This window comes from Talpa europaea, assembly GCF_964194135.1.
Source record: "Talpa europaea genome assembly, chromosome: 14".
In the NCBI taxonomy this organism is placed as follows: Eukaryota; Metazoa; Chordata; class Mammalia; order Eulipotyphla; family Talpidae; genus Talpa; species Talpa europaea.
This window is the reverse complement of record NC_140082.1, coordinates 14,887,878-14,914,257: the sequence shown is the minus strand read 5'-3', so window position 1 is coordinate 14,914,257 and position 26,380 is coordinate 14,887,878. Positions and strand designations below refer to the sequence as shown.

The following is a 26,380-nucleotide window of genomic DNA, read 5'->3' as shown; positions in this document are numbered from 1 at the left end:
AATGCTCTTGCTGGAAGAGACCATAAAGAACTCTGAATTGGAGACAAAGCTGGTAAGGTGTATAAGTACTTTCCCTCCTTCTTGCATATGAAGAAGCCCTTGCTGCTTCTCAGGATGGGCTGTTATGGTGACAGGAGCATGGGGGAGGATAAGGAAAGAGGCTGCAAAGTGGAGGAGCTTATGCATTGCCTGGGTCTGGAGTTGGCACCTCCCTTCTCACACCCTAAGGGCATGGACTATGCCAAGTTCTTCATGCCAAACTAGTCTTTGTTTCATCCTTGGGGAACCTAGAGTGCCCACGATTGTTTACTTCGAGGGAGCTGAGTATATGGATGACCACAAACAAATCACTCAAGAGCAGTGGCAATTCTTCTCCTAACCCTGAGCAAATACTCTCCAAATAGTTCAGAAATGTGTGATCCTAAAGCATAGGCCTGGTTCCTGGGTTTGAATCGTGGCTTCACCTACAATGTGTTGTGTGATTTTGAGTCTCAGTTTTCTCACTTGTAAATTGTGGCTAAGAACTTCCTGTCTCATAGGGTTACTTGAGATGGTTAGAAAAGGCCAGGAAGGTACCCACCTGACACGTGGTAAGTGATCAATAATGCTGGCTTTTATGGTTATGATTGTGCTGGTACTCCAGTCTGTCTTCAATTCCAGGATGAGGACACACCTAGATGAGCCCGTCCTTTCAGATTCCGTTTCCCCTGCTCTGTGGTTGTCCCGCCAAGTCCTCTCCCTGGTCTCTCCACAGTGCTGAGTCATGCTGCCAGGCGATGCCCCTGGGCAGTGCTCCAGTATGACCCAAGCTCCCTGGGTGGATGGCTTTGAATTCCTGAATTCTAGTCCTGGTGCTACCAGTGAGCAACTGATTGTGTCTCTGAGACTCTTCCTCCCCTGTGAAATGGAGATGACTTTATTTCACAGGTATACCATAAAGATTAATGAGGCTAACGCGAGGCAGCAGGCCCTCATAGAAGCTCAGTAAATGGTAAATGGTATCTATTATTTTTTTTTTGCAAAGCTTATCTGAGCTTCTGGGAAATAGGACCAGTGGCTGGGAGCAAATCAGAGAAAGACACCAGGCAGATTCTATGGTGTGATAAGAACTAATGGAAGAAAGAATAGAAAACCTGAAGGAGGCATCACAAGACTAAAACCTGACTCACACAAGGAGGTGGGGGTAGAGGACTTAACATGACCATTAACCCAGCTATAGAAAGGAAGCTCCTTAGGCGCCAGTGCCTTATCACAAGGCATAAGACCCAAGCAGGTATCAGTCTACTGTAGGGAGCATTGAGAACACAGACCTGAAGGCAAAGATACAGAGATTGGGCCCGCTGTGGAATCTCCAGCCACTTTCCCACTCTGCTTCTCTTCACTGACCCCCCTCAGCAGAGGCAGCTCTCCTTAAGGCCGCCAGCCTGCGACATTGCAGGCCTCTCTCTCAGCAAACCTTTCCCTTTTGGGGCAGGTCCTTCTGCCTGCTTGTGTCTATGCAAGTGTCCTTTACTCTTCTATCCCCTTTCCCTAATAAACCTGCTCTTTAACTAATGTCTCTGTCTCCTGGAGAAACTCACCTGGGAAACTCGCCACATGCCACTGAAAGGGGGGCTCTGGTGACACCCTTACCAGAGTGAACCCAAGGACCCCGCTCTCCAAAGCCATCAGCTCCAAAGCCACATCAGTACTGGTGCAATTGCCCCAAGAAGGGACCCTAACTCTCCAGAGCTTGGGTAGAAGAAGGGCCTCAGGGAAATCTTGAGGGTGCACAGAACAAGACTGGGGAGAGGTGTTAGGCTGAGGGGATGGCATGAGCTAAGGTAGACAGAGCCTGATAAACTGGTCATTGGGGGAATCCAGAATGAGGGTATGGTGGGTGGCCATGTCACAGAGGGTTTTCCAAGACTGGCCTTTCTCAAGGGAAAATGGGGAGCCAATGATGGCTTATGCAGGGAGGGATAGGACCAGATTTTCATTTCAGAAAGAAATGAAATGCCTTGTAGGGTCTGGGCTGGAGGGAGCAGGCACAGAGACTCTATCATCATCATCACCATCATCATCACCATCATCATCAACATCATCATCATCATCATCATCATCATCATCATCATCATCATCCAAGCAGGAGACAACAAGGGCAGTGCCAGTCCAGATGTACTGAGAAAGCAAGCCAGCAAGCAGAGAGCCAGGATCTGAACTCCATTCGGATCACCCTTTTCTGTCACTCCAGATGGCCACACAAATCGCCTGGGCCAGTGAACTTGGCATCTCCCACCTCAATCCACCTGCAAAACACCCTGAAATGAGGGGCTGTGGCTGACTCAACACTGTCCCCTAGTGGCTGATGTGGAGGTCAGCAAGGTCACTAGAGCTCCGAAGTCCCCAAAAGAGGAGGCTTCCCACCAAGTATGTTCCCTAAGCTCCCACATTGTCTGGACGAATGGGCCCAGGGTCACCTCTCACGGCCTTCCCTTTGCTTGACACGACAGGTCTTGCCCTGCCCTCAGCCTTCCTCTCCTCATCTGTAAACAGGGGATGACATTTCCTGCCTTCGTGGGGCCTGGCGCACAGTAGGTGTGGAGTGGGCCTGGCACTGGCTCAACCCTCCCAGAGAAACAAAATATCCGAGCTGCTTTCTCCAGACTCTGTGACATTTCCTACTTTTCTCCCAGAAACTCAGTTCCTAGCTCTGTAGCCCTGTGTGCTCTCCTCCCAGGCAGGGGCCCACCTCCTCCGGAGACAAGAGCTGGAGCACCACTGGTAGCTCACTGGGTGCTGGCTCCACTTTTGGTCAATTAGGTTTTGCCCAAGACACTTCCCTCCTCGCTGAGCCTTGGTTTCCTGGCTTGTAAAATGGGGCTATAATTTCTGTTTTAAGGTTGCAGGTGTTTCATGGCTGTGCAATTTGTGGGGTGATTTGGGAACTGTGAATAGCCCACAGTGGGGCCCCTCTGTCCTGGGGCCTTGGAAGGTGAGCTGAACTGAGGTTTGGGGGGCAAAGGAGCTTTTTTGGGTGCCCCCAAAACACCTTCAATGGGTGCCCCTAACTTTCTCCCTTCCCCCACCCCTTTTCCTGCCCCTTCTAGAAGACTTGCGGTCGTGGGGACTTTCAGTGAAGAGATGGGCTGGGAAGGGCAGGCCCCACCTCCATTCCTCTGGACAGGTGAGGCCAGGTTGTTTCCAACGGCCTCATTTTGAGCAACAGTTTTGATCTGTGGCCTCCTGCCAAAGTTTTGCCATTCTTTTCTAACAAACAACAGGCTGTTTTGTAACCTGCATTATAAAATGGATTTATTAACAACTAATGTGTACATAGTCGTTCACAGAGAAATAGCAAACATCAGTGAGCCATTACCCAAGAGCCCTCTGGCCTTCCTCTGGCCTCAGACACCCCACTGCTGCCCCCACCCCATTCCTCAGGGCTCAAGGCTCACCTACCCGGCCACCCCACACAGCCTTCAGTTCTCCCTTCCTTTCTTGGGCAAAGCACATCAGATCACCCATCAAGTTTCTTTCTGGATGCTCCCCCATATTCAGCTCCTGCCCCTCCAAACACGGGCGCTGATGGCAGGCCCACTTCATCACGGGCCACTGGAGACACTTCTGATTCTCTCAGGCAAGCTTCCCGCCAGCAGAGATGGCATCACTGTCCCTGGTGCCCAGGGCCTGCACTGCTTGGCTCTTGCCAGACCCTCAGCAAACAGTGATGAAGGAAGAAATAAACTCAGGCAAGTTGGCCCCACTCTGGGCTTCTTTTTTATTTTGTGGGGGAGGTTGTTGAAAGATATGCCCTATATAGCCCCAAAAAGTGCCCCTGCTCCTACAACCAGCTTGGACAGTCAGTGTCCACCACATTTGACTTTGTTGTTCCTGGAGGCCCCCAGGAAGCCCATATCTGTGTAATTTCTCTGCGATCAGAGACTCAAAAAGCCCTTGTGGGCCTCCCCTGGTGGTGTAGGCATTTGAGCGCCATGCTGTGAAGCTGTCCACAGCCTCTGCAGTGCTGATTTGATCCTGGCCGGCTGGCCAGGGTTCCACATGGCGTGGCAGACCTCTCCTGTCATGCCCACTGCTCCCCTCAGCAGTGTATTTTGTCAGTCTGCCTGTTCTGTTCCCCGCTCTGTCTCTGGTGAATCCTCTCACCCTCCCACGCATCTGGCCTGTACCCCGGCTCTTGTATAAATAAATAAATAAATCCTTAAAAAAAAAAAAAAGCCCTTGCTCATGGGGTGGAGCAATCTTCGCTGCTTGCACAGAAACCAGACAAGGCAGTGTTGATGGTGGAAAATTGGCTGAGGTTGGATAGAAAGGCAAGGGTCAGAGTTCAAGTTCATGAACCCTTTGTTTTTAGGGGAGGAGCATGAAAGTGGAATTGAGGTATTGAGAATCCATCATGACAACAAGTAGGCACAGCGAAACTTGGCACAGAGTCCTCCTAACAGGCTGGCAGTGCCCTCTGTAGCCTGCCAAGGGCAGTGGGAGGATGACTGGGGACACCTGAGTGCCTTGGAAGCTCCAGGTAAGGCTGCATCTGGGGAAGCTCCTTGGAGGTGGCCACACTGCATGGTGCTGGTGGGAGGCCTGGCCCTCTGGTGTGCAGGGGCAGCCCCGGGACACTAGGCTTTTGGTGATTTTTGCCTGACAATTTCTCTGCTTGTCAAACCACTCAAACAAACACTGCCTGCCTTGGAGTCTCGTATACTGGCTTCTGGAATTTCATTTCATTCAGTTAGTTTGCTTTTTCTAGCAGCAGACCTTGGACCAGACCCTAAACCAGACCCTGTAAGCCAAAACATGATGTGGCTGCAGGGGGATGGCTGGAGGCTCCAAGGACCTCCCACGGCTCACCCGAAGACCCCCCTCATCCCTCCACCTTACCAAGCCTCATCATTGTCTTGCCTATAACAGGTTTTGGGAAATCAAGAAACCATCTACTAACCAGAGAAAATGAAACCACAGGATTTGAGAGTTGCAAAGGTGCAGGAGCCAGCTTCTTGCTTGCAGCATATCTGGACATGTTCGTCTAGGTTTCTAATCTCGGAGAAGGGCCTGGGCAGCCAGGTGCTTTGCAGGAAGGCTCCCTTTTATTGGGCTACTTTTGACCACTCACTCTGACATGACCACTCACTCTGAGTGGACAGCATTCCTGTCTTGTGGGTTGGCAGGACAGAAGGGCAAACCCTAAGGAGAACTGGGACAGGGGTTAGATGCCCAGGATCAGGGGCCGGTTGTCAGAAATACTGGTGGTCATTGCCCTGGCTAAACTAGAGGACGGGGGCAGGGACTGGAGAAGGCAGCCAGGCCACAGCCCATGGCTTCTACGCCATCTGGAGTCAACCAGCAGAGCCACAACCAGCTCTTCAGCTTCCTTGGCTCCTTCCAAGCAAGGCCTGCTCTGTTGGGTGCAGTCCACCCTGACTGTGGGTGTGGGGACCAGGAAAGCCAGCCTTGAGAAATAAAAGCCATGGCTGGCCAGTAACTGGGTCCCACAGTAGTGGGGGGGTTGACCTTCAGCTGTCCCCTTGATGAAACACAAAGATGGAAGAAAAATTTATTGTTCTCCAAGAAGCAAGCCCGAGGCTAGAAAGTCAGAGTTTACAGTAGGCGCCCCAGCACATTCCATCCCACTCAAACCCCAGCTGAATCATTCCTTGCAAGATCACAGCGGAAGGGGGAGGGGAGGGAGGTCCCTGGGAACTCCCTGGACTCATCCTTCACCCACTCAGCCCTGTGGAAGGCATGCAGGACTTTGTCCTCTGATTGTTATGTCTGCCAGGTCTCACTCTCCATTTCTGATTTTTCCCTCCCAAAGATGGGAAGAGCAATCCTGGAGGGGATTGGCCAGAATCAAGACACTCAGTCTCACCAAACCCTCCACCCAGCTGCCTCCAGCTGGCCCTGCCCCTCCCCCTGAGCCCCTGCTCTTCAGGCCTGAAGCTGTGCTTCCTGCATGGACTGGCGCTCATGCCCACACCCCTTATGCTGGGGTGGGCATGAGTTCTGGGGTGGGCGGGCTTGAGTTCTGGGGTGGGAAGGATACAGGGCAGCTTCTGCAGGCAAAACCCTCTCTCGGTGGATGCTGGCTCATCCTCAGGATTCTCATTCTCATTCTCTGCCAACAGGGGCTGAGGTGCCTGCCCAATCCTTGAGTGGGTGTGGCATCTGATATGTGTTCCTGCTTGGCCCCTGTGCCAGGGGGGCACACAATGAGTTGAGATCAGACTCTCTGGGTGACTCTCTGGGGTCACCTCCAGTACTCCCCTGCCTGGGAGGGCCTGGAACAGGGAGGAGGGCCCTAAAGAGTCAGTGAGCACAGGCACAGAGGCGGCAGGGGTCTTCACTGCGCGGGGGATGGTTTTGTTGCCTCAAAACTCTGAATCTTCTCCTCAGAGGCCTTGTCAGGGAGCAGCACCTCAACAGTGTAGCTGAGCTTCTTGGAAAACACCAGGCTGTAGGTATTGTCAAAGCGCAGGACATCTGCAAGGACAGAGAGCTAATCAGGCAAAAAGAACTTGACTCCTCTGCATGGCGGTAGCCTTGGGAATAGGATGGTGGGTGATGTGGAGGGTCCGCCACTGCCCAGTCCCAGGGCCATTGCTCATGACCATCTCTGTGGATGATGCTTCTGCTCACTCAAGAAATCATAATAACCACCAGCAAGTTTTAGCCTTTTCTATGTAATGGGGCATTGCATCAGCATTTCATCAGGATTCTCCCTGAGTCCTCAAAGTTAACTCCAAGCAGAAGGTACTCTCATGCCCATTTTGTGGCTAAGGAAACAGGCTTAGAGAGGTTGATACAACTTTCTGACAATTATAGAGCAAAGGACAGAAGGGACTGAAATTCCCTTATCTCAATGTTCCAACCTAAACAGGATTTCTGCTTTCCCCCAGAGAAGGCAGAACTCCATAAGCCACTATTTCACCCTGCTTTTCACAGAAGACATGCAAAGAAAAGCATCTGTTTCAATGCTAAGGTCCATCATGAACTCCAGGGCAGGATGAGGATCCAAATTTCTCCATCTCTACCTTTCTAACTCTCCTTTCCCATGAAGATGAAACTAGGGATGTATCAAATATTGGCAAAATTAATTTCCTTCTCTGCAGAAAATCAACCTGTTTCCCTTCCTTAGTTAGCTCTGTTCTGAGAAATCAGCTGCGTCCCTTTATAATGCTGCTTCTGATAAAAAGCACCAAAATCCATCTGGTCTGGGTGGTCTGGGAATAAAGGACCAAGACCTAGAAGAAACCATCTGTTTGGGATCCCCAGAATAAGGTGGTTCTTGACTAGGCAGCTGGGACCCTGGCAGCTAAGCCCCTGCCTGCTTATTTAGCTCTGTCTTAGTCTACTGAGCTGGGCTAGGGGGCTTACTAAGCGCTGAACCCCTGGCCCCTGCTGTGACTCATACTCTCTACAATGTGTCTCTGCCACGAGACCCACACTTAGGGTCCATTCATCAGATCCAAGACCCTGAAGCTAATTTCCCCGACACCCATGGAAACTAGGAGCATACACAGACCCCACATCCTCCTTGAGAGCTGGCAAAGGAGGGTAGACAGAGAAGCCAGACTGGAAAGAGATATCAACTCATTTCTCTGCCATGAGAAAGAAAAAACTTCATGAGCAATTCTTACAGACACCAGCTTCCGCGCAGGTGAGACTTCCATCCTCGGGCACCATGTGGGCATTGTAGCGCTGGCTGGGCAGCACCTCTGTCATCTCCCCGGCATGCTGCCGCTCCCCCATTCTGGTCTTCAGGAAAACCCCAAAGCCAATGTCGGCCCCCTCTGATGCAAACTGCCATCTGCAGGGGACAGAGACTTGCTGATGACCACCTGCCTGGGCTCTGGACCCCTCCCAGCTATGCCCAGGTGTTGAGTGGCTGCCATCCTTACCTGAGCACACAGCCTGGGAACAGGATCTCATTCTCCACCTGCACGGAAGAACCTCTGCCCACAGTCACTGTGTGTTCATATTGCACCTTCACCTGGTTGCGCACGTAGTAGCTCTTGGGCACATCACCCCCATAGTTGATCTACGAGAGAGCAGGTGAGCAGGCACCAGACCAGGGCCGGCTCCCTTCCCTCCCCATCCTCTCAGCATCCTGTACCTTGGTCAGGCACTTGGGGTTGCCATCGGGGTCAGTCATGGTTCCCCCAAAGTGCTTGGGCAGTTGGTCGGGGCTGATGAGCTTTGTCAGCTCCTGCTTCCAGTTGCCTGTGAGATCAGGGGTTCAGGGGGGCTTGACAGAGGCCAGAGGGGTGAAGCCCAAGCAGGGGACCTAATGTGTCTTGGCTTGCTCCCGTGGGTGCCTATTCCTGAAAGCACTCAAGGGTTTTATGTGGTTGCCCACCCTGTGGTCGAGAAGCTTTAAGTGTGGCCAAGGTCAGGTCTAGTCAGTGACTGAGTAAAGAAAGAAATGGGTCCTTCGGCACTGATCTCTGCTTCCCAGGCAGATGTGGAGACAGGAGGCCAACTTACCTCCCAGAATCACTATCTTCTTTCTCGTCTCCTCACTCATAAATGATTTGACCAAATTGAAGGCCACAGGGAACAGTGTGGGGGCTGAAACACACGAAACTCCCCTGGGAAGCTGGACAAGAAAACACTGAGCTCTACAAAGTCACAGCCAAGGGCATGGACAAGAATGGGACAGACCCAGATCCTGCCACTTCCTGCAGTATGGCCGCCCACTAGTTGCTCAATCTCTCTGAACCTTAGCGATGTTAAATATAAAATGAAGATTAAATTAAGCAATATAGGCACAACGCTTGACACAGTGCCTGACTTGCAATGAATAGCCGGCTCCCCTGATCCACGGGAGGATTCAGGAAAGTTGATTCTCTGGCGGTTCCCCTTCCATGCCTCACTCAAGGTTTCCCCAGATTACCCCGGTATCTTATCTTCTCGGTGCAAGTAGGTGGGGAAACTGCACTAGACCCCAAGTTGCACCTGAACTGCTGACACTTACTAGGCATTTGCTGTGGGCCAGGCTCTGTGCTATGCCTTCCCCACAGATTAATTTAACTTCACAACTGTCTTATGGGGGAGCTGCCAATGCATTTCCATTTTTCCAGAATGGGAAAAATGAGGCTCGGTCAGGTTAAATGGACTTGCTCAAAGTCACCAAGCTAGTGAAACAGGCAGCCAGGTCACCTGACCCTAGAGCACATGCAGGGCCCCTCACAGGATGACCGTCACAGATCCCGACCATCCCCACAGCAAGGGTGTCCACCAGCCAGTGTGGTTCACAGACCATCTGTGACCAGTCCACACCCAGAAAAGTAGCGAAAATAACAGTAAAAATTCAGAAACATAGCTGCAACATGCACGTGATTTTGTACATTCCAAAAAGTCGATGGAGGATGGAACTGAGCAAAACAAACACCAAACAAAACACTCATTTGAGAAGCCCTGAACTCGGGGGCTTACCCACTATGCCCCCCACTTCCTAGCCGTCCCTTCCCAGGACGTCATCCCCAACATGGGCTCACCTCGAATGACAATTAAATTCTTCACAGTCTCAGGATAATTTGCTTCCAGGATGGCGAAAAACTGTGGAGTCAAGATGAGTCTGGTTGAGGCCACGCTCCAACATCCCTATTGCTAGATTCCTATGGCCTCTGACACTGCTGAGACTACAGCCCCTTGCCCCCAACTCCCACCAACCTGGCTTCCCCAGGAGCACGCACATTGCCCCTGTGGTACCTCACTTTTCTCTCTCCTTGGAGGGAGCACCTGGGAACCGCTGGGAGTGGTACCTCTCCCATGGACCGGAAGCTGTTGTGGCCAGTGGCTCTTATTGGCCCCAAGCCAGCCACCTACCTGCTGGTAGACCTCCACAGCTGGCTTCCACAGATGTCTTAGGCTCAGCCCCTCCATGTCAAACACCATCAACATCGTCTCAACCCTCCTGCCCAGCTGCACAGGACAGAGCAGGTATTTTGTCTGGTAGGTCAACAGTTCCAGCAAGAACTTGGCCAGAGAGACCCTAGCAGCCCTCCCACCTTCCTGCCATGCCATCCCCAGCTTGCACACAGCATTTTCCAAACAGAGAGAGCCACCTAGAGTCTGAGGAAGGATTGCACCTGAACTCTGACACAGTGGACCTCTTCATGCTGTGTGCTCAACTATGGCCTGGAATTAGTGAACCACAGAATTACTCATGGCTCATCGGGCATCTTTGTGTACAATAATATATCATGTCAGCCAACATCTGCGGTCCCAGGGCTGTGTTCAAGCCAGAGCTACACTGCAGACAGGCTGCGTGACCTTGGGTGGATTTTTAACCTCTCTGAGCCTTATTTTCTTCCCCTGTATAGTGGGGGTAATGCCGGGTTCAGGTGAAATCGTGAGCATTTCATGAGATAATGCACAAAGAGCCCAGGGCCTTGTATGTGGCCCATCCCTGGTAAGTATGAGCAAGTGTTAGTAGCAATATTATCAGCATCATTAGAATTATTGGTCCCAGCTGGGAACATCCATGAAGTCAAGACATTGTTTCAACTCTAAAAAATCAACAACCTGTGCCCTGCACTGTGCCAGTAGCTGGGAAAACAGACCCTGTCCCTGTCGTGTGGAGTCAGCCCTTAACCAGATCATCCCACAGGGACAAAATAGCTTCCCAAAGGGGCCTTCTTAGGCTCAGGTAGACCCACAAAATCAGGGCCTCACTTGCCATTAGATTCACACATAAGGACAGAGACCAAGGCACAGGGGCAGGGACATGGACAGCTGCAAAAGTGGGCGTGGGCCCTTCTTGACTTCGGAGCCCATGCCCCACAGGACTCAATAATTTTTTGTAGCAATTTCTAGTAGCTTCTAGGGATCCATAAAGGATGTGCCCAGTTCCAAAGATCACTGTTCTCAGGGATACCCAAAGCAATGATTCCCCCATCAGGCATTTATAGTTATGCGATTGATAATCAGGGGACATCTTTTCCATAAGCAAAGAAGACTGTCCACTGTCCCCAGGGCTCCCAGGGAACAGAGCTGGAGCATTCATTGCACCCAAGGTCAGCAACGCACCCAACGTCGAGGGGAAAGAACTGCTCACCCAGCAGAGTGTCATGTTCATGGCTGATGTTCATGCACGAAGCCACATCCCGGCAGGACTCAGGGTGCTGAGGACCAGGGAGGAACAGGGGCAGCGTGCCTGCCTTCCCAGGTCCTGGTGTCACTCTCTGGACAGACTGGGTGCACCACGGCCCCCTCCTGGCCCTGATCACTCACCTTCTCACTCTGCAGCTCACAGTGGTGTAAAAGCAGCTCACAAGCCTTGATGCGCTTCCGGATCATCTCTTGCTTGGAGGCTGACAGGAGGATACCCCTGGGGTCGAGGGTCCCGATGATGTCGAACCACACAGGGCAGCCTTCGTAATCATAGCCACACAGACCCCCTGAGTCATACCGCTGGATCACCTGGACGCGGGGGTGGGTCCTCACTCAAAACAGCCCATTGGGCCACATTCCAACTCCATTAGGTTGCAGGGTGTAGCAGGGCAAGGAGTGGGGGGGACATCAGATGGCCAGGGGGTGCTGTATGAGGCTTACCTCTGAGGGCTGCCAGGTGAGGATGTTGTCCAGGTCCTGCTGCTTTCGGAACTCAGCGTACTGTGGAGACAGGACAGGACCTGCCCCAAAGGTCTCAAGGGCACACTGGGCAGAAGGCTGGGCCCCTCTGCCCACAGCTACCAAGATCCTGCCAGACCATCCCCAGGCTCACAGAAGTGGGGGCAGGGGTGCCAGGAAGCGGGGCCTGAGGGTCCCAGTCTGATGAAAAAGGGATCCAAGGAGGGGAAGAAACATGAAAACTGGATGGGAGCGGGGTCCCCACCTGTCCCCTGGGGTACAGCATGTAGGAGGAGGCAGGTCCCTCAACAGAACGGGCCTCACCTTCCGGAGCATGTCCTCAGATTTCTGTAGGTCAAAGTTCCGAGCTGCAAGGAGAGTTGGGTAAGAGGAAGCTTGAGGCCAATTTGGGAACAAGCAATTCTCTCTGAAGGTTTGTAAGGAAATCGTGGGGATAACCCCAACTCTTGTCTTGACACCCCAAGGATACACTTGGAGTCTGGAAATTGTTTTTAAAAGCAAGGCCCTTTACTCCTCTAGAAGACTGATCTAGTCCATCAGACAGGCTTGGGCTTGAATTCTAGTTTTACCCTTTTATTTGCTGTGCAAACTTGAACAAGCCACTTCCTGTCTCTGAGTCTTCATTTTGAAAATCCCCCGTTGCTGGGCCTCCCTGGTGGTACAGGGGTTAAAGTCTCAGCTCTATCAAGCTGTCACCAGCCACTACGGCATGAGTTCAATCCCCAGCCAGGGAGCATGGTGCAGCAGACCTCTCCTGCCTCGCCCGCTGCTCCCCTCAGCAGTGTATTTCAGTTGATCTGCCTGTTCTGCTCCCCACTCTGTCTCTGGTGAATCCTCTCACCCCCACACCTCTGGCCTGTACCCCATTTCTTATATGCACAAATAAATCTTTAAAAAAATCAATCACCCATTGCTTTGGGTGTCCCTGAGAGCAGTGACCTTTGGAACTGGGCATATCCCTAGAAGCTACTAAGAACTGCTACCAAAAAAACCCTGAGTCCTATGGGTTGTGGGATCTTAAGTCAAGAAGGCCTCACACCCCCTTTTGCAGCTGTCCATGTCCCTGCCTTTGTGCCTCAGCCCATGTCCTTCAGCGTGAATCTAACAGTATACAGAGGAATTCGTCAGGCGGTGGGCCTCTGATGGGATTTCAAGTGGGATATTGGGTTAGGGATTTTCAAATAGGAGGGGATGCCACCAGGTTTCCTCTGTCCTGACTAGAAACTACCTCCAGAAAAAACCACCAAGGCCACCAGCTCCACCTTGATTATCTCCCATGATGGCAAGTTCATTACTTCAGCAGGTCACACATTCCATTCCTCGGCAGCTCTGACAGAGCTCAACTCTACCCAGAATAATTGCAGATCCATTGTCAGAGATCAAGTGAATAAATGTAACCACTTGTCAACAGAGAAACTGCAAAAATCTGAGGATAAGCCATCAAGTGTACTGTCCAATCATTTCTCTGGTCTTTATATTTCTCTGGTCTATATATATTATTAAAATCACCTTCTGGGGCCTCCCTGGTGGCGCAAGGGGTTAAGACATAACCTATGAAGCTATCCGCAGCCTCTGCAGCACGAGTTCGATCCCTGGCCAAGGAACTACTCATATGGCGCAGCAGACCTCTCCTGCCTCATCCGCTGCTCCCCCCAGCAGTGTATTTCAGTCAATCTGCCTCTTCTGTTCCCCACTCTGTCTCTGGTGAATCTTCTCACCCCCCACACCTCTGGCCTGTACCCCAGCTCTTGTATGCATAAATAAATCTTTAAAAAAATAAAATAAAATCACCTTCTGTATCCATGCTTCCAATATAACTTTCTGTGATGATGGAAATGTCCTATATCTGGGCTGTGTATGTGGCTTTTGAGCACTGGAAGCATGGCTAGTGGTACCGAGAACCTGAACTTTTCATTTAATTTTAATAATTAAATGTGGCTAATGGCTACCAAAACTGAACAGCAGTTCTATATACTTCATCAATTTTAAGATTTTCGCTGTACAGATCGTTGTGTGTTTTCACATAAATTTCTGGATATTTTACAGTTTTATTTATTCTTTTAGGGGTTTTGTTGCTATTTTGAATAGCATCTGATTTTTCATTATATTTCATGGCTATATATTGCTATGATATAAATGCTTTTGATTTTTGTCTTTAGCATTTTTGCAAAGCTTTCTTCTTAGTTCTAAGCTTTTCTGTAGATTCTGTTGGTTTTCAAGGGAGGTTAAGTCGGTCATCGGCAAATATTTGAACTCTTCCCTTCTAGCCTTTATATCACGGGTTATTTTTTCTTTCTTTGTAACACTAGCAAAGGTCTCCAGTTCTATGTCGAAAAAGTAATGTTGACTGATGTCATCCTTTCTTTGTTCCTGATTTCAAAGAAAATGCATCTGAAATTCTCAAGTGTAACGTTTACTGTTAACATTTTTGCTGCATAAACATTGCTAGCCAAGGAAATTCCCCTCAATTCCTAGATGGGAAGATTTATTTTGTTTTTTTTCCTTATAAGAAGGATTTGAACCTCTGCAAATGTTTGCTCTGTCTTCATTGAACTAGTCACATCATTTTTCATTTAACTGTATTAGATATTCTGTAACACTGACAGACGTTTCCTGATGTTGAACTTTTTTTGCATGCCTAAGATAAAACCCCCTTGATCACATTATATAATGTTAAGACTCTATTGGATTCTATTATGCCATATTTTATTTAGCCTTCTTTATTTTCACCTTACTAAAATGAACCTAGAATTTTTTTCTTTTCCTGATCTTGCTTTGGCATCAAACTTATGCAAGCCTCAGAAGGTAACTTTCACTTTCACACATTCTAAAACAGCTTGAACAATTTTCATATGTAGGAACTAGCTAGTCTTAAGACTGGAGGAATTCACCCATGGAGCCATTGGGGCCTGAGTTTTGGGGAATGGGGGTTATTATTTAAATGACTTTATTTTTCCTTTGAAACTTTGTATTGCTGGATCTTGGCCCTACATATGTATTTTAGGAATACATCAATTTCACTTAGATTTTCAAATTTGTTAGTATATAATTATACATAATATTCTTTTCTTGGCTTTAAAAAAATAATTGTGGTATCTATAGGAGATTCTTCTATTGAGAACCAGAGTGTGTGGCTTCTTTTCCAATAGACAATGGTTTGGATGTGGCTAATGTGTCCTCAGAGATTTTTTTAGAGCATCTACGTGCCAGGCTGGGGAGTATGGGGCACGCATAATCCCTAGTCTCTTGCAGCTGGCATCCACATGGGAGAAATCACACAGACATGGGATGGGGAGAAAGAAAAACAAGGGAAGTGACTTCAGAAGAAGGTGTCTGGGAAGACCCCTCTCCATCCAGCCTGAGGAGATGCTGAGAGTCCCAGCCCTGGGATCACTTTCCCCTCAAGCCTGTGCCTTGAGCTGACAAGGCAGGGCGTGGAGGATTAAAGCTAAAGGGGATGGCCCATGTCAGCAGGTCCACGAAACGAAGTGGGAGACTTCGGCTATGCGGCACCCTCTCCCAGTTTACGTGCCTTTTCTTCCCTGTGACTGGTAGCCTGTGATTTCACTCTCTCACCAAAGACACACCCAAAAAGACTCCAAAGGAGGAAAGGGCCTCTTGCTGTATCAAGAGGATTCGAGAAATCTACTGTCCCAAATCTTCCTGTAGCCCAGGTGGAAGGAAATGACATGAGAACAACTTGTTAGAACAGTAACTGTCAGAGCCAAGGGAGACAAAGGAGACATGAAATGTCAGATGGGTCCTGACACATGCTGAGAAAGATCCAGAAAGCATGGATTTTAGTTAATAATTATGTATCAACACTGGTTCATTAATTGTCCCACATGTACAGGAAGAATTAAAATTTTAATGACGGGAGAATGGGTGCTGAGTGCATGAGACCTTTCTGTACCACCTTCACAACTTTGATGTAAATCTCAAATTGTTCTAAAAATCAACTTTTCAATCTAAAATTGAAAAAAAAAAATAACCAAATGGAGCAGAAGGAAGGGTTTGCACCATACACACCCGTGACTCGTGTTTCACTAAAGGCATCGTGAAGGTAAGAGCTGATATCACACCCATTACACAGAAGGGGAAAGTGAGGCAGAGAGTTGGGGGGTGGCTTGCCACAGCACCCCCTGACACGCAGTGGGGACCTTGCAGGCTTGCCTGATTCCAAGGCCGCGTTCTATCCCCGCACCATGTGTGAACTTTCCCTCTAGCCTGGCTGCTGACTTCTCTCCTGGCTGAAGTTCAAAATCCACTCCGTCGGGTGTGCTGGGTTGGTTCCTGTTATTCTAATTATTTTGTACCGCTGTGGCAATTCCTAGAAGAAACACCTTTTCTACCTTTAATTAAATCCACTTCCTAAAGTACTCACAAGGCACCTGCTTGGTGCCAGCTCCCCCAAGAGGATGACACAGCCCTGTCCTCCAGGAAACTGAGAAGCAGAGACGGCAGGTCCTAAAGGCAGAGTGCAGCGACCCTGACCGGCCAACCCAGGGCCTGGCCAGGCTGCCATCCTGAGAACCTCCCGAGTGTTCTCTGACCTCAGCTTGACCTGCTCCCAAGGGGTGGCAGGCACCACACCCTCTCATTTAACACAACAGCCTATGGGGTGGTGGCCTCACCCCACTTTGCAGATGAAAAGAGTGGGCTCAGCACAGGGTCTGTGCCAGGCTAATTTCAAGGGGTGCCCAGATTCTAGCCCGAAGCGGGCTGATTCCAAAGCCCATATTTTTGGCCCCCAAAGTCTCCCATCTGCTTCATGGAGACCCTCTCATTCCCCTCCCCCTCCCGGAGCTGAACCTTGAGGCCTCACCTCGGAGCCAGCGCAGGAGGAAGTAATCATCAGTCTTGGGCAGGGTGGGCAGCAGGTCCTGGAGATTTTTCCGGAACTGAGGGGGGGTATGACAGTCAGATCCCAGAGCCAAACCCCTCTCCCAACACTTCCTACTCTCACCTTGCTGGGGACCCAGCATGGTGGGGACCGCACAGTTAGCAGCAGGTGCTCAGACCACTTTGGACTTGGCGATGGGCACCTACACCCCCAGCCTACACGGTAGGAAGAGTCAGGTCCCTCTCAAACATAGGGGGTGCTCTGCACCCAAGACCTTCACTCTATTTCTGAGGTCTGAGGCGGAGAGGGTCTTGCCATCCTGTTTTCATAAAGATCCCTGGTGAATACAGCACCAGCCAACCAGCACGTATTAGGGATATTGCCTCTGATACTGCATCTTGAGGGTCTGGAGTTGAAAGCAGGTTATGAAACCTCTCTGAGTCTCAGTTTCCTCATCAGTGAAGCAGGAATAATGGCACACCAGAGCTAATCAAGAGTCTGTGCAACAGCAAAAGAGACAATAACAAAAACAAAGAGAAACCCCACCGACTGGGAGAACATTTTTGCACCCAACACTAATGATAAAGGACTGATCACAAAAATCTACAAAAAGCTGATGAAACTCAACAAAAACAAAGAAAATAATCCAGTCAAAAAATGGGCAGAAGAGCTAAAAAGAAACTTCTCTGAAGAGGAAACGCAAATGGCCAACAGGCATATGAAAAAATGTTCAACATCACTTGTCATCAGGGAAATGCAAATCAAAACTACCATGAGATACCATCTCACACCAGTGAGAATGGCACATATTTAAAAAAAACCAGCAACAACAAATGTTGGCGAGGTTGTGGAGAAAAAGGAACTCTTCTGCACCGTTGGTGGGAGTGCAAACTGGTCCAACCACTATGGAGAGCTGTGTGGAGATTTCTCAACCTACTAAACATAGAGCTTCCATATGATCCAGCAATTCCACTCCTAGGTATTTACCCAAAGGACACAGAAACATCAATTCCAAAGAGCACCTGCACCCCTATGTTTATAGCAGCACTGTTCACAATAGCTAAGCTTTGGAAACAACCCAAATGCCCAAAAATAGATGACTGGATCAAGAAGATGTGGTACATATACACCATGGAATATTACTCAGCATTCAAGAAAGATAAACACATGCAATTTGCAGCAACATGGATGGCGCTGGAAGGGATCATGCTCAGTGAAATAAGCCAAAAAGAAAAAGAAAAATACCGGATGGTCTCACTCATAGCAGGAATGTAGAAAACTTAAATAAGAGACCAGGAAAAAGAATAACTATAAGAAAGTAAAAATCAATCAAAAAACAACTATGAACCAGAGACACTCTATGGGGGGTGGGGGGTGGAAAAAGGAGGGATTGGGGTCAAAATAAGGGGGTTGCAATTGTATGGGGAATATAAAAATAAAATTTAAATTAAAAAAAAAAAGAGTCTGTACAAGTAAAGCACTGGCTTGGGTCAGGTACCAGAAAAATGTGGGTAATAAGCACACGGACTGCCGGGAGCCCTGGCCAATGGCACCTTCATGGAAATAACCAGAGGAAACAACCAGAGCGAGGAGAGGCTGAAAAGAGCCAGGGATACCCTCATCTAGGGCCGGGGCTGAGGAGGGGCAGTGGTTAAGGGGGTAGGCTGACCCAATGGGTGCCATTTCACACTGGAAGATTTGGGGGAAGCTGCTGTGACTCTGGGTTTGAGATTGAAGCTCAGGATGCAACAGAGAGGAGATGCCGCTTCCTGGGGACTAAGGGAGTTGAGGGCAAGGCCTTCAGGGGAACCTGGGAATCAGAATTCGGGTCTAGAAACGCTGCTAGGAAGCAGTCTCGATGGCCATCCCCAAGCCGCCTTTGGTTTTATGGCTGATGTTGAAAAAGTGGAACTCCTGCATGGCTCATGGAATTAACAATGAACACTCTGCACACATCTCCAGTGTCAACGGGTAAGATGGGCAAAAGCACCTGATCTAATAGTCCCCAGCCCCACAGGCAGGCCCCTGGATTTTTTGCACATGGAACAGTCGTGGCCTCTGGGCTCCTGAAGAAGTTTTTTTGGGGGAGGGAGGACAGTACCACATAGGTAACATTAAATCTGCAGCCCATAGTCCTTCCAGCTTACTGGAACCTCGAAATTCAGGGTGTGCCCTGAGGCAGTACGGGCAAAGGTTACAAGCCCCTTTCCTATAGAGGAAACCGAGGCTGAGCTGCAGAGGGAAGGTCTTCCCCAAGGATGGAGCAAAGAAGTGGCAAGACCAGGAGGAGTCCATGTGCCCCCCAATCTGAAGGACACGCTACCCTTGGAACACAAGTAAACGAAAAATCAAATAAAAGAGAAAGCCACTAGGCAGGGGTCGGGAGGGACCTGGAGTAACTTGGAGAAGACACGTATGCGGGTGACATAAGGACAAACAGCACCTGGCAGTGTGTCCAAAGGCGGTCAAAACCAGGCTTAGGGAAAAGCTAGAAGGAAATCTCCCAAGTATGGTTGTCGGGAGCTCTGGGACCATGGGGGACCTGTACCCTTTCTTCCTCCTCTCTCTCTTTTTAAAAAATAATGAACATTCATTTAACTAGTGGAAAAAATAAGAATAAACTGTTTATGATCTTGAAAGTCCCATTTACATTCGCCATCCCTGTTCTCCCGCCGAGGCCGGGGCCCATTCTCCTAGCGTCAGGGGCGTCATGAGGCCATCACCAGTGGAGAGGGAACGGGGTCACCTGGGGGCCCTTCTTGCCTCTACTAGGAATTCATGCAGGGCTGCTCTCTTTCCTCTGGGTCTTCATTCCTCCCCAGAAGACCCTTCCCCAGGGCAGAGGCCTCTAAGTAAGTCATTCTCCACAAGTTGAGGCTGCCTTTTCACAAGCCCAAAGTGCGGGCCAGGGCTGTTACCTGCCGTCCCCAGCCCCAGCCCCTCCTTTCACTGTCTTCAGTCCCTGGCCATCTGCAAACTGAGTTCAGGCTATGGCACCTAAGACCTGTATATACTCCCCCTGGCCAAGAGCAGGAGACTCCCCAGATGCAGCCTGAAGGAGTGTCTGGAAATCACCCCAAACTGTTCCACTCTCCTTTAATGAGAAGTTACCAACAGGGAGACGGCTGGGGGGGGGGGGTGGGTGGCGGAAAGCAACGGAGAGAAACCAGACAAACAAATGTTGCAATCTGGGCACAGATCTGGGAGTCTGTCAGCCCAGAAGCCCCATGGCAGTGCCCTTCACCCCTGGCCCCACACCCAGGGAACAAGCGCCAGGGCTCCCTGTCTGGGCGCGCACCGGTGGAAAGCTGGATTTGGACCCAGCGTGGCCCGAAAAAGGGCTCCTGCCCAGCGTCCCCTGCACGGCCACTGGTGACTGCGCGCTGGAGCTGGAGGCTGGAGAGGGGCGCTCTCCAGCGTCCCCCTCCCGTTGGAACAATGGGGTGGGCAGCCTCAGGCTGCTCAGCCCCTTCCCAAGCCAACCCGCTGGCGAAGCCCCTCACCCGGGTCAGCGCCTCCTGTTGCTGGGGGCTCAGGTCCCCGACTCGGCCGCTCATGGTGTCCGCGGGCGCAGGGGCGCGGGGCGCAAGTGTGCAGGACTCACCGGCAGGCCCACAGTGTGACCTCTTCTCTGCAGCCTGGCTTGGCCGAGACAGGTCAGATGTCAGTCCCGCCCCCACGGAAGAGCGCCAGTCCTGCCCCGCCCCGCCCGGCAAAAAAAAAAAAAATACAAAAAAAAAAAAAAAAAAAAAACCCGCCCTAAGACTCCCCTTGGGAGGTTTCACTAACCTTGTTGACATTCACCCTACCCCGGGCAGGCAGGTGACCGCCCGTGGAGGGTCCCAGAGCAGACTCCAGTGAGGGGCAGGCATCCCCCCAACCAGACCTCCTCATCCCAAGGGCCTCCTCCCAAGACACCTCTGCCCCAGGTGCCGCAGGCTGGGGTTGGGGGGGCATGGGGGACATATGTGATATGTGGGCTATCCATTAATAAATGGATGAAAGACAGCCTCCCTGGTGGCGCAAAGGGTTAAACACCACACTATGAAGCAATCCGCAGCCTCTGCAGCATGAGTTCGATCCCCGCCAGGGAGCAACTCACATGGCGCAGCAGACCTCTCCTGTCTCACCCACTGCTCCCCTCAGCAGTGTATTTCAGTCAGTCTGCCTGTTCTGTTCCCCACTCTGTCTCTGGTGAATCCTCTCACCTCCCCCCATCTCTGGCCTGTACCCCAGTTCTTGTATGCATGAATAAATAAATCTTTAAAAAAATAAAATAAATGGGTGAAGGAGATGTGGTATATATTCCACACCGTGGAATACTATTCGCAAGGAAAGCTGAAATGCTATCATTTTCTGCAAAACCTAGAAAATTTGTATGGTCAAGTAAGTCAGAAGGACAAAGACATATACTGGACATTTACATAACCAGGGATTTAAAGTAAAATACTTACAAAAACTAACAGCCTAATAAGAGGAGTGAGGGCTCCGAGGATGGGGAAGGGAGAAAGGGACAAGGAGAGAGCAGGGATGGTGGAGGGGAAACTAATAAATGACAGGTGGGCAAGTTTCAGGGAAACATCAGGATTGCTTCTGAGCAAAATGGACAAACTATAAACCTGGCTCAGTCCTGTAGGTGGGTCCCAGGCCTCTCTGCCCACAAGCCCCGTCCCCCAGCCTTGAACACAGGCTGCACCCTGTCTCAGTGCCCACTAGCTAATAAGAGAGCCCTTATGTGCAAAATGGTTCCAGTCCTCAAGTCGGTTAGTAGGATTAGAAAAGATGATTCACTATGGGTTAACCTGGCATTGCACATGAGGTAAGTATTTGCTGTTAGGAATATTGTTTCATAATTATTGTGACTGTCACCAGAGAAACAAACTGCAGAGGTGGGGATCTGGATGGGCCCCAGGGTAAGCTCCTGGATAGAACCCACATTCCCAAGACCAGGGTGGGAGGTGGCAGTGGATAGATGGAAGTCCTAGGTGGAGTAAGGGAAGGGTGTAGCTAGAGAAGGCGAGAAAACACAAGTTGGCTGGGTATGAATTTTCAAGTGAGGAGCAGATAAGAGGTAAAGATAAAGGAGGTGGTGAATCAGGTCACAGGAACCTTTCCCTCTTCCCTCCCTTGGTGCCAAACCAAGATCTAGTGGCAAATCCGGTGGCTACATGTCATGGGTGACTGTTGAGAGAGGGAAACATGGCTTGTCCCTATCACCTATGGAGCTGTGCTGTGAGTATAAAAGTCATGCCAGATTTCAAAGGCAATACCAAAAATAATTAATTCCTTATACTGATTACTTTTTTTAAAAAAAGATTTATTTTATTTATGCATACAAGACCTGGGGTGCAGGCCAGAGGTGCCAGAGAGGATTCACCAGAGACAGAGTGGGGAGCAGAACAGGGAGATCTACTGAAATACACTGCTGAGGGGAGCAGCAGGAGAGACAGGAGAGGTCTGCTGCACCATGTGGGTCAGCTCCCTGGCTGGGGATCGAACTTGTGTTGCAGTGGCTGCCGATAGCTTCAGAGTGCTGAGACTTAACCCCTTGTGCCACCGGGGAGGCCCTGATTGCATTTTAAAATGATAATATTTTTGGTGCTACTGCCTTACATTAGATATGTTATTAAAATAGATTTCAGGGGGCCTACCTGGTGGCACAGGGATTAAAGACAGCGCTATCAAGCTATCTCAGCCACTGCAGCACGAGTTTGATCCCTTGCTGGCCAGGGAGCTAACCCACATGGCGCAGCAGACCTCTCCTGCATCACCTGCTGCTCCCCTCAGCAGTGTATTTCAGTAGATCTGCTTGTTCTGTTCCCCACTCTCTCTGGCGAATCCTTTCACCCCCAACTGGCCTATACCCCAGTTCTTGTATGCTTAAATAAATATTATCTTAAAACAACAAAAAAATAGACTTCATCTGTTTCTTCTTATCTTCTTATAATTTAGAATGACTTTTAATTGATAAAGTTTACTTTTTGGATTCACAGCAAAATTGAAATCACAGCATTCTCCTATCTCTCCCCTGCCCCCACCCACACACAGCCTCCTCCACCTTGGCCACCCTCCACTGTCCACCAAAGCAGTGTGTGGGTGTGTGGACACATCGTTATCACCCAAAGTCCATAGCTTACATGAGTGTTCATGCCTGATGCTGTACATCCTTGGGGTTCAGACAGGTGTGTAGGGACATATACTCACCTCTCGTATCATACAGAACAGTTCACCACCCTAGCATTCCTCTGTGCTCTATCCCTTTTACTTTAAAAAAATGTATCTATCCAAACATTTTAAATCCTATGTGAGACTCACCTTTGAGGCTTGCACTATTTCATTGGCATGCACTATTCTAGAGGCATTTTAGAGCTTTTTTAAAAATGAAATTATAAAAATCTAAAAGCAAAAGTGACATGTAGCATGTCTGTGGGAGGGCATTGTCTGCACTTAGAGGCTATGGCAGAAGTCACAAAATAATAATTGAGGGGCCTCCCCGGTGGCGCAGCGGTTGAGCGCTGGGTTGCGAAGCTGCCCGCGGCCTCTGCGGTGCCGGTTCGATCCCCGGCTGCTCCCCGGCCACCGGAGGAGGGTCCCACATGGCGCGCAGACCTCTCCTGCCGCCCGCTGCTCCCCTCAGCAGTGTACTTCGGTCCTTCTGCCTGCTCTGCTCCCCGCTCTGGCTCTGGTGAATTCTCTCACCCTCCCGCGCTTCTGACTGTACCCAGTGCATGTATAGACAAAACAAACAAACAAATAAATAAAACATGCCTCTTTAAAAAAAAAAAAAATAATAATTGATTTGACTGCATAAAAAATCAATAAGATGTGAAATAAGACTGAATTAAGGCAATAAGCCAGAAGTTGCTAATGTGAATTTTGGGAAATAAGTAACAAAAATTGACATCTTTATATAGAATGCATGCAAATTGAGAAGAAAAATAGTAAGGCACCAAGAAAGGACAAAGGACTCAAATTATCAATTATTCCACACCAAGTTATCAATCACATCTGGATCAAGTATTCTGATATTACTCAATTATCAGAAAAGAAAATATACATGGGAAATAATGAAGTGGATAAATGCTCAACCTTCAGTTGATCAAAAAAATGTGCATACAAGCAGCAAAAAGTTTTTTTTCCCTCTGCCAAATCAACAACAAAGGAAACAACACACACACACATAACATTTTTTAAAAAATGATAATATAGTTAGAAATTGGTGAAATAGAGACTTTGATACATTCATCATTGGCAGAATGATAAATTGGCTAAGCCTTTCCAGAAAAGTACTTGAAGAGTACACATTAGGAGCCCTCAATTGTTTATCATTTTGTCTAATAAGTCAAATTAGCAGAAAGTGCTTTGGGCTTTAAATTCTGCACTGTTCATAGGAAAGCTGGAGACAATTTTCATTAAGACTATGAGGCTTAGGGGCCTCCCCGGTGGCGCAGCGGTTGAGCGCCAGGTTGAGAAGCTGCCTGGGGCCTCTGCAGCGCCGGTTCGATTCCCGGCTGCTCCCCGGCCACCAGAGGAGGGTCCCACATGGCGCGCAGACCTCTCCTGCCGCCCGCTGCTCCCCTCAGCAGTGTACTTCGGTCCCTCTGCCTGCTCTGCTCCCCGCTCTGGCTCTGGTGAATTCTCTCACCCTCCCGTGCTTTTGACTGTACCCAGTGCTTGTATAAATAAATAAATAAATAAAAATCTTTAAAAAAAAAAAAAGACTATGATGCTTAATGTGATTGATGAAGAGTTTATGACATGGAAAAAAATGCCATGAAACAATTTAGGAGCTCTATAGGCGCTCATTATAAATGCAGTATGTTTGCAGAATGTCAAACACAATCCATTCAATAAAAGAAGGGCAGTCAAGACAAATTTGCCCCTTAACTTTTCCCAGTCTCTGAACAGTGAGAAAAGTCATATTTTTTAAATGCCACAAGTACCAAGTCACCTCCAAAGAGAAGCCTTTATTTAACTAACCAACAATTTCAAGTGCTTTCTATGGGCCAGACCTTTTGTAAATATTAGCTCAGCATTAGCCAATACCCAGGTAATAGGAATCACATAGGTAACTAAATTCTCTAGAAGCCACATAAAAATGCTTAATTTTAATAAAAATTCTATTTAACATAGCATAACCAACATATTATCATTTCAAGTAATCAATCTGATTAATAAATGAGATTGATTATCGTGAGTTGTTTTTTTTTTTTGGTACCAAGTCTTTGAAATCTATATTTAATATAGCACATTTCAGTTCCAACTAGCCACCTTTCACATGCTCCATAAGCCACATGTGGTGTTATGAGTTGAATTGAGCCTCCCCCAATCCATATGCTGACGACCTAATCCCCAGTACCTAAGAATGTGGCCTCACTGGAAAACAGGGTCACGGCAGATGAAATTAGCTAAGTTCATACCAGAGTGGGGTGGGTCCCTAATCCGATATGACTGGTATCTTTATTAAAAGGGGAAATTTGGAGGCACACACACACACACACACACAGAGAACACCAGGTAAAGATGAAGGCAGAGATCAGGGTGATGTTTCTATAAGCCAAGGATTGTCCAGAAGCCAGGGGAGAGGCATGGAACAAACTCTTCACCACAGCTTTTAGAGGAACCAAGATCAACACCTTGATCTTGAACTCTGAGTGACAAGAGCTGTGAGAGAATAAATGTTGTTTAAGCCACTCAGTTTGGGGCAGTCTGTTCCAGCAGCCCTAGCCAAGTAATTCAGGTGGGCAGTGTTAGATCATTTATTTATTCATTTTTAAAATTTTTTTAAAGATTTGTTTATTTATGCATATAAGCACTGGGGTACAGGCCAGAGGTGTGGGGGGTGAGAGGATTCACCAGAGAGAGAGTGGGGAACAGAACAGGCAGATTGACTGAATTACACTGCTGAGGGGAGCAGCCGGTGAGACAGGAGATTCTGCTGCGCCATGTGGGTAGCTCCCTGGCCAGGGATTGAACTCTGCTGCAGTGGCTGCGGATAGCTTCATAGATTGCATCTTAACCGCTTGCGCCACCAGGGAGGCCCTGTGTTAGCTCATTTAATTCCCCGACACATTCTTAGTGGGCGCATTATTATCCACATTCAGGAACCGAGAACGGAAGCTCCGGGAACCCTCAGTTCTCACAGCCGGATAGCAGCAAAGCAGGATGGGAACCCAGGCAGGCTGGCGCAGCACCAGGCACTGCCCACGCTGCGTCCTCCTGCCTGCTGAGCTCCAAGGCGTCAGGTCGCCCTCAGGTCCTCGGCTTTCCCACACAGGAAGGCTGACACCCTCCACCCAAGTCTACAGCGCACCTGCCATTTCTTATACATCAGCTACTGCTGGGTGGGCACAGAGGACTTTGCTTTTAACCATTTGGGTGCCAGTGGTTTGGGGGACAGATGAGGCCCTTCTCCCACCTTCTGACACGTGGCTCATTACTTTGGTCCCCACCCCACCCCTCCACACACGCATCCATGAGCTGAGAAGTCCGGCTGTGTCACGGTGTTGTCATCGTGTGTGACCCTGTTCTCACACCTCCCTGCCCACTCACTGTGGTGCCTCACTTTCCAGGCATCACTCAATGGTCGCTGGTGCCCCCATGACCGTCCTAATGCAAGTCAACAACCTGCCAAGTGAAGGGAACTCTTGGGGTGAATGGCATCTCCTTTGTCAGGGATGGGATCCATCTTTGCAGAAGCTGCTGCCAGTTCTGCTCCCATCCTGTGGGTGTTTTGTCCAAATAGATGTTTCCAGATGCCCTTCCAAGTACCTAAGACTTGGGTTGGATTATCCTGTGCAGAGGGCTTGAGAGGGAGAGTCTGCCACAGATGCCCAGGGCTGGGATGGCCTCATTCCTGGAAGGTGGAGATTAGAACCTAGGGCAGCTCCCCTCACCAATTCATAGTGACCTCAGGGACAGGCAGGGCCTGGTGTAGCTACA

The 26,380-nt window shown here is 49.4% G+C and overlaps 1 protein-coding gene across 1 annotated transcript; it reads right to left on the bottom strand.

Annotated features, from left to right (window-relative positions):
* Positions 1 to 6,340: 6,340 nt before the first annotated feature.
* LOC311184323 (SEC14-like protein 4) lies at positions 6,341 to 19,995 on the bottom strand (the record flags this gene model as incomplete). The annotated part of the gene is made up of 12 exons (XM_084254219.1): positions 6,341 to 6,480; positions 7,638 to 7,807; positions 7,899 to 8,038; positions 8,114 to 8,220; positions 8,485 to 8,568; positions 9,498 to 9,558; positions 9,829 to 9,924; positions 11,236 to 11,424; positions 11,557 to 11,616; positions 11,899 to 11,942; positions 16,421 to 16,496; positions 19,942 to 19,995. 12 exons carry the CDS (start codon positions 19,993 to 19,995, stop codon positions 6,341 to 6,343), a joined length of 1,221 nt encoding a protein of 406 aa, XP_084110345.1.
* Between the last annotated feature and the right edge of the window lie 6,385 nt (positions 19,996 to 26,380).